Below are 8,677 nucleotides of genomic sequence, written 5' to 3'. Positions count from 1 at the left end.
TTACACAATGACAGACAGTGGACCTGGCAAGTTTATGCCCTGCTGCAGTACAGCCAGATCCTGCCTCTTTACCCTGCGGTTGTACCACTGGGAGAGGGTCGACTGGTTCACCTCCACCAGCTGCAGGGTGGTGCCCTGCATGATGGCCCCATTGCCCAGGATGAGCTGCCGGACCTTGCGGTAGTCCTGCAGGATCAGAGTCCACCTGGACATGCTGCTCTTCCCCTGCTTCCTGGGACTCTTGTGGATGTCCGAGAGCCGGACAAAGATGGCTTCCACAAGGCGGCAGCAGTCTAGCCACTGAGCAGGCGAACCAGTGGACCCCAGGACACACCTCTCCACACTCTCCACACCTGGCGTGAACTCCACCTTTTTTTTGTGGCGGAACCGCCCCTTGATCAGCCTGTCCAGGTGCCGCGCAGCAAACACCACCCTCTGCATGTCATAATCCAGCAGGTCTTGCCACAGCCCCACAATGTTGCTGACCTAAGAAGGAAAGAAAACATATATTTTTTAATTATAAATATATAAACAAATATCTGTTGTACAATATATGTCTTGCTGACCTGCTGGTTATCGAGGATCATGTTGGTCTGATGCCTCAGCTCCACTAAGCACTCTGCCAGTCTATCCACCCGATCCATGCCTGGCCTGGCATGCCATGCTCGTCCACAGCCTGAAACATTAAACAATTTCACATTAGTGGTGGCAAAGGCATGTTATATTGACTGCTGCTGCTGTGTGTTTTATTTGTTTGCTGTCAATTACTGTGTGTTGTTCCTAATAATCAATTGCACTTGTATTCAGACACTTTCCTATCTACTGAACTTGTTAGTTTCTATGAATGACAGTTAATTACTAGTAAAAAGTTAACATACCAGCTGTTCTTCAGGCACCTGAGAGGAGGCACCTGGGACACAAGGCTGGGTTATGGGGAGAGGCAGGGTGGTAGCTACAGGCATGGGGGTGACAGGCAGAGTGGTGGTAGTGACAGGTAGGATGGAGGTGGTTAGAGACAAGGTGGTGGAAGGCAGGGTGGAGGAGGTGAGTGGCAGGGTGTTAGAAGGCAAGGTGGAGGAGGTGAGTGGCAGTGTGGGGACCACAGGCAGGGTGGTGGAAGGCAGGGTGGAGGAGGTGAGTGGCAGGGTGGGGACCACAGGCACTGTGGTGGAAGGCAGGGTGGAGGAGGTGAGTGGCAGGGTGGGGACCACAGGCAGGGTGGAGGAAGGCAGGGTGGATGAGGTGAGTGGCAGGGTGGGGATCACAGGCAGGGTGGTGGAAGGCAGGGTGGAAGACGGGAGGTCTTCCGAAACACTACCAATGGTGAGGTCCTGTTCGTCATCCTCAAACCCTTCATCCGCCTGTTCCTCCTCTGTGGCATGGTCCTCCAGCAGCTGGTCTGTCTCCTCAGAGTCGGGGTCCATGTCCTGCAAGGGCTGCCCTGTCTGCCTAAGCAGGTAGTTCACCCCGAGCAACTCTCCTAAACATGAACAACAATGCAATGCTAATTAGTATTAAAAAACAGATATGGAACTTACCATAATGCATAAATACTGAGCTCTCAACAACATAATTATTTGTATTCATATTTGCCCTGAGACTTACCGGTGTACTTTCTCGGTGGGATGAAGGAGGGGACATACTTCCTTCCAAACACCTTCAGGCTGTTGCTGTTGACGGACTCCAGCACGTCCCCCGCGTACGTCAACAGCGCCATGCGCTTGGTGGTGATGGAGGCCGCTGCCCGGTTCTGGTTCCACCTGTTCAGGCCTTCCAGGAGGTACAGCTGGAAGTTGAGCAGGTTTGCACTCGTTCCAAAAAAAAAAGAGAGAACGTGAACTATGATGAACAAGGCTATTTGAATAAAATGTCATCAGTAAGAATAATGATAAGATGATGAAATCTACACCAACCTGGAATAAACCTGTTCAGGTGGCAGTGGAAGGACTCCAGGGAGCTGGAGCCTCTTGCACACCTGTAGGTAGTCAGCTGGATCCCCTCCCTGGTGGAACTGCCTGTCTCAGTGTACAGGAGTACACCTGGCACATCCTGGATGCACTTCACGTGCCTCTTCTGGGTGCGCCAGATGTGCTCCATCTTTGCCTGGTCCAGCAGCGGAACCCCCAGCAGGTCTCTCCCCTTCTCCCCCATCAGCTCCTGCAGCAGCTGCTCAATGCGGAGGACCATGGCGTCTACTCCACGTGTCCTCCGCCTGCAGAACTGGGACAGCTCAGCCTTGGTGATGGCCTTATCCACCATGTCACTGGTGATGAGGGGCACACCCTCCCTTTTGAGCTGCTCCCTCTTCACCCTAAGCAGTAGGCCTACGTCTGCTGCGTCCCACTCGAACAGGCACACAGACAGGCGGCTCATGAAGAGGGGGTACAGGGCATGGGCATCGGTGGTGCATCTCACGGCCAGCCGCCGCATAAAATGCCAGATGTCCAGCCTTATCTTCAGGTCTGGCCACCCACCAAACCTGGCCTGAAGCTTGGTCTCCCCCTCCTCTGAACAGCAGCCACAGTCCACATAGAGCAGGACCGGGGGAGCTGCACCTGCCTGGGTGTACCTCTCAATGAGGCCAGAGACCATCGGGTCCAGCCCTGGTCCCTCCTGGACAGTCAGGACACTGATGAGGACCTGGCCGATGCAGTCCCTTTTGCTGCACCAGCCAGCTTCTTTGTCATCTGAAATGACAAAATTCACACAGAAAACTTTATGAGAGCTTTCAAAAGAACGTCTGTTAAATAAACACAGAAGTGTATTTATGTATTTATTTATGTATTACTGCAGTCTAATCAAAGGCATGGATGTGTGTGTGTGTATGTGTGCTTGTAAGAATACAAATCATTGAGGATTCATGTTTTCATTGTGTTGTACATCATTTACAACATGAATTTCCTTCATCTTATTACCTTCTTGGTGGAGTCCATCTTCAAAATGGACCCAAAGGTAGATGTGATGGACGCCTTTATATGGTCCATCCGGCTGATATTGTCCCTTCCATACACCGACAGCACCCACCGGCTGGTTGGGGCATCGAGGGGCTGTGGAGGTTCCTGGCAGGTGACTGGGAAGAGGCTGGGCTGGTCAACGAAGGCCGCACACTCCCCAAAGTAGTCGGCCAGGCGGTCCAACCACTCCTCCCCATGGTTCTCCCGCAGCTGCTTCACCAGACACGCCGGGCTGTTGCCAAGGGTCCGTTCCCGCAACATGCGAATGACCCGTATGTCACAAGCATACCTTGAAGAAAAGACCGATTAGTTTCAAGAACTTGTTCAATTATGTAAGGACCTGCAGCAGGCATTATTCAGAAAATGATTGTAGATTTTCAACTGACAAGCGTGTCAGGATCATCCTGAACTTCCTCCTGTGAGGCAGGTCCAGCTGGTCCAGGACAGCCTGACTGGTTGCCAGATGGGTCAGGCGACACACTGTACACCTGAGTGTCTCCGTCACCATCAGGTAGTAGCGGTCCACGTCCAGGACTTTACGCACCCTCTTGTAAGCGGTCCGGTGTTGGAGCCTGGTGGTAGATCAGGGCAGAGGCTGGTGGCTCATACCAGAGCTTCAAGTTCAAACGCAGCTTGCCAGACTGAAAAAGGGTGGACGCAATCCACCACTGGTCCTGAACCGGGATTGTCTCCTTCATTCTGACAGGAAGCCAGAAGTCAGGAGTGGGACCAGGAGCAGGGCCAGGAGCAGGGCCAGGAGCAGGGCCATGAGCAGCAAGCTCATCCTCATCATGCACCTCCTGTTACAAAACAAGAGAAATGTATTTACAAAAACAGAATTGCCCAGTTATATGAGAACATCCTCATCCTATAAAACAGTTCAAAGAACACAACACTTACAGCAGCCATTGCAGGGCTGGTGCTGGTCTCAGAGACAGTGCTGTGGCTGGAAGCTGTGCTGGGCCTCACAGAGGTCATCGCAGGGCTGGAGCGGGAAGATGGCCTCATGGAGGCTTTGTAGGGGGTGGATGGGGGCTTTGAGAGGTGTGATTCGGTCCTCACAAAAGCCATGGCAGGGCTTGATGGTGTTCTGGGCCTCACAGAGGCCATAGGGGAACCGAAGCCAGGTAGGGTGGTCCTCACAGAGGCTGAAGGGGAACCAAAGCCAGGTGGGGTGGTCCTCACAGAGGCTGTAGAGGAACCAAAGCCAGGTGGGGTGGTCCTCACAGAGGCTGTAGAGGAACCAAAGCCAGGTGGGGTGGTCCTCACAGAGGCCGTAGGGGAACCAAACCCTGGTGGGGTGGTCCTCACAGAGGCCATAGGTGAGCTGGCAGTGGCCTGGGTGTCGCCTGTCATGGTGGGTGGACTGGACAGAGGCTGGGAGAAGGATGGGGGGAAGCATTTATAAAAAGTAGAGATCAATGGACTCAAATCAAGCTCTTACAATTTAGGTTTGCTCATATTAACCTATACATATTTATTTACATATAATCATATTTACCTTTGCTTTCCTAACCACATTCACATTGGGCTTTGCAGCAGCACCATTTGAGCCTCCAAATCGTGGTTTAGAAAACTGTGGTGACAATTACAGCATTTATCAAAGGAATACATTGTAAACCTGAAATGCTCTTCCATTTTGCCATCATCATATGTAATCAGTGGTTGTCCATATTTGAAAGCTTGAATGACAATAATAATATTGAAATACTCACCATAGACAAATTCAGTGTGGGCCGTGCTGGGAGAGAGGCTGAGGCAGAGGCTGAGGCCGTTCCCAGTGGAGGAGGGGCAGAGGCAGAGGCTGAGGTAGAGACTGAGGTTCCCAGTGGAGGAGGGGCAGCAGAGGTAGAGGTCTCTGCCACAGTTTTCTCAGTGGTTGGCTGTATTAAGGACAGAAAGATCCATGTAAGACATCACATTACTGAGCACATCACAAAGTGATTTATTTTAGTGTTTTGGTGTCAAGAAGTCTCATTCACATTACCTTTGGGTTGTGAAAGCCACAAGCACACTGCTGTGCCCCACCAAACAGCATTCTTTGGCCCAGTAACTGTAACGGACACTTCTCAATCTGTTCCAAATAAAACAAACACATTTTTTAAAGAAAACAACCCAATAGAAATGGAGTGTTTTGACATATCTTCTATTGGTGACTAAACATGACATTGACACTGAAGTTGCTGTTCATTATCCTTATCAAGGTCTCATACTGTGACTGGTATTTCTGGCATATCAGTAATCTTTCATAGGCCAACATAATTTTTTTCCAGTGATCTTTTGGTAATTTTACATACCTTTTGAAAGAGGCCGAGGTGAAATCAGTTTCATATTCGAGATTCAACAGACATTCATATTCGTACCTCCGCGTCATATTTAGGGACCGGGGTAAAAGAGTTGACAATCCGAATGTTTCTTCAATATCTTTGTCGAAATCGACCATACAAACTTCAAACTTGTTGCACATTCTTCTAATACTGACTGACCAGTTTGTCCAACCTTTGGATTGGTGATAACATTGATTATTGATTAACCCATTGCCAATAACTCAACAAAACACCAATATTGCAGTATTTCCTCAATATCTTTGTCAATAATGACCACAGAACCATCAGACCTGTTTAATATTATTCTACTACTAGCTGAACAAGTTGTCCAAGCTTTGTTTTGGTGATAAAATTGATTATTGATTAACCCATAGCCAATAAATCAACAAAAACACCAATATTTCAGTGTTTCCTCAATAACTTTGTCAAAAAGGAACATAGAATCTTCAGACCTGTTTCAAATTATTCTACTACTAGCTGAACAAGTTGTCCAAGCTTTGGTTTGGTGATAAAGTTGATTATTGAGTAACCCATAGCCAATAAATCAACAAAAACACCAATATTTCAGTATTTCCTCAATAACATTGTCAAAAAGGAACATAGAAACTTCAGACCTGTTTCACATTCTTCTAATACTAGCTGACCAAGTTGTCCAAGCTTTGGTTTGGTGATAAAGTTGATTATTGATTAACCCATAGCCAATAAATCAACAAAAACACCAATATTTCAGTGTTTCCTCAATAACTTTGTCAAAAAGGAACATAGAAACTTCAGACCTGTTTCGCATTATTCTACTACTAGCTGACCAAGTTGTCCAAGCTTTGGTTTGGTGATAAAGTTGATTATTGATTAACCTATATTGCCAATAAATCAACAAAAACACCAATATTTCAGTGTTTCCTCAATAACTTTGTCAAAAAGGAACATAGAAACTTCAGACCTGTTTCGCATTATTCTACTACTAGCTGACCAAGTTGTCCAAGCTTTGGTTTGGTGATAAAGTTGATTATTGATTAACCCATAGCCAATAAATCAACAAAAACACCAATATTTCAGTATTTCCTCAATAACTTTGTCAAAAAAGAACATAGAAACTTCAGACCTGTTTCGCATTCTTCTATTACTAGCTGACCAAGTTGTCCAAGCTTTGGTTTGGTGATAAAGTTTATTATTGATTAACCTATATTGCCAATAAATCAACAAAACACCAATATTGCAGGATTTCCTCAATATCTTTGTCAATAATGACCAGAGAACCTTCAGACCTGTTTTAAATTATTCTACTACTAGCTGACCAAGTTGTCCAAGCTTTGTTTTGGTGATAAAATTGATTATTGATTAACCCATAGCCAATAAATCAATAAAAACACACATTTTCCAGTATTTCCTCAATATCTTTGTCAATAATGACCACAGAACCATCAGACCTGTTTAACATTATTCTACTACTAGCTGAACAAGTTGTCCAAGCTTTGTTTTGGTGATAAAATTGATTATTGATTAACCCATAGCCAATAAATCAACAAAAACACCAATATTTCAGTGTTTCCTCAATAACTTTGTCAAAAAGGAACATAGAAACTTCAGACCTGTTTCACATTATTCTACTACTAGCTGACCAAGTTGTCCAAGCTTTGGTTTGGTGATAAAGTTGATTATTGATTAACCCATAGCCAATAAATCAACAAAAACACCAATATTTCAGTATTTCCTCAATAACTTTGTCAAAAAGGAACATAGAAACTTCAGACCTGTTTCGCATTATTCTACTACTAGCTGACCAAGTTGTCCAAGCTTTGGTTTGGTGATAAAGTTGATTATTGATTAACCTATATTGCCAATAAATCAACAAAAACACCAATATTTCAGTGTTTCCTCAATATCTTTGTCAAAAAGGAACATAGAAACTTCAGACCTGTTTCACATTCTTCTACTACTAGCTGACCAAGTTGTCCAAGCTTTGGTTTGGTGATAAAGTTGATTATTGATTAACCCATAGCCAATAAATCAACAAAAACACCAATATTTCAGTATTTCCTCAATAACTTTGTCAAAATTGAATATCTACTACTAGAAAACCAATGTATCCTACCTTTGGTTTGGTGATGAAGATGTCAAAAATGAATATAGAAACTTTGTTAATGTTTATTTTGTTTCCTTTATTTAGCAAACATTTCAACAAAGTGCCGTTCAAGACTTCAACAGATCCAATATGGAATAGCAAACATAACGAACAAAAACATTTATGTAGTGAACATGCCAACTAAATCCTGTTCTAGAATCTTCTCTTCTCTTGCTTTCTTTCTCTTTCTCCCGTCTCCCATCTAGTCGAGTTATAGGCCCTTTGAGTTGGCACCAGCACATACTGCCTCTCCTGTGCAATCACACACCTGATCAGTATCTGGTAATTTTCAGCCGCCTTACTTTAGAAAAGACCTGACATCCAGTGCCGTCTCAGACATTTAAGTATTTATATGTTTTGTAACCTGCCTGTTTGCTTGCCTGTCGTTCTTACCTTTCTCTTCCACCCCAAATGCCCACCTTTGACAGGCAGATAAATTACTCTGGAACTTACAACCCATGAAATTAAAGCTTGCCTCAGCCAGTTCACTTCGATCAGCCAATCACTAGAAAGCTTCAATCCCAGATCGGAGACAGAGCCCCACCACTACCAGCCACCCCTGTCCCATCTCATTCTATCCTTATTGTTATCTAATGAATCTTTTGAGACTAACCAACTGTCTCCAATCTGTTTTTGGGTTCCTAGTTCCTACCAGAATTGTTATATTTAGTACAACATACAACTTACAATTGTCACCTTTTCAATTGCAGAGACAGCATTTCCACTCTGGAGACTGTTTAGCATCAGTGAAGTCCCTTTTTGTCATACCAAGATAATCACAATGAAACCACCTCATGCATACTGAACATGATATCTGAGGATTTAAAATAAAAGCAAGACGGTGACATGACCTACAATGGAAACATAACTCTATAACCTCTTACTAATTATTGTTTGAATTACAATGTTTAATCATCGTAGGAGCTTTAAGAATGTCAAAGTTCACCATTTCAATTAAGAAGTTGTCTAAATACTAATAAATACTAACCCATTTTGTCACAGTGCCAGTTCCTGTGAGCGAATGACACCCACACAAAGAACAATTATGTTCTCTCTGGAAAACTGTAATAAAGGAAATATTATATATAGTGTTATTACTAATATTATTGCAGGGGTCAGATGATTTAATGCAACTTAATAATATTCTTTTTTTTTATTACCTGATTTTTCCAAAAGTTTTTCAGAAAACTCTTTTCTTTTCAGTGCCATCGCCTTTTTTGATGTGTCTATTGTAATTTGTAATGGCAAGGTTGGGAAGCTGGTGATCATCTGTC

General features: G+C 44.5%; 2 protein-coding genes across 2 annotated transcripts; both read right to left on the bottom strand.

Annotated features, from left to right (window-relative positions):
- Positions 1–2,592, bottom strand: LOC146299174 (uncharacterized). The gene is made up of 5 exons (XM_084683064.1): positions 1,925–2,592; positions 1,606–1,808; positions 1,319–1,480; positions 567–676; positions 1–486 (listed from the first exon to the last, which is right to left on the bottom strand). The coding sequence occupies exons 1-5, from the start codon at positions 2,590–2,592 to the stop codon at positions 1–3; spliced, it is 1,629 nt and encodes a 542-aa protein (XP_084539190.1).
- Positions 2,593–2,621: 29 nt separating this feature from the next.
- Positions 2,622–4,310, bottom strand: LOC146299173 (uncharacterized). Its single transcript, XM_084683053.1, has 5 exons — positions 3,855–4,310; positions 3,564–3,754; positions 3,341–3,526; positions 2,916–3,243; positions 2,622–2,687 (listed from the first exon to the last, which is right to left on the bottom strand). Exons 1-5 carry the CDS (start codon positions 4,308–4,310, stop codon positions 2,622–2,624), a joined length of 1,227 nt encoding a protein of 408 aa, XP_084539179.1.
- Between the last annotated feature and the right edge of the window lie 4,367 nt (positions 4,311–8,677).

Source organism: Hypomesus nipponensis, chromosome 3 (assembly GCF_054491055.1).
Source record: "Hypomesus nipponensis isolate SF chromosome 3, ASM5449105v1, whole genome shotgun sequence".
NCBI classification, from domain to species: domain Eukaryota; kingdom Metazoa; phylum Chordata; class Actinopteri; order Osmeriformes; family Osmeridae; genus Hypomesus; species Hypomesus nipponensis.
Note: the sequence above shows the minus strand (reverse complement) of the source record. Positions and strands in the feature narration are given on the sequence as shown.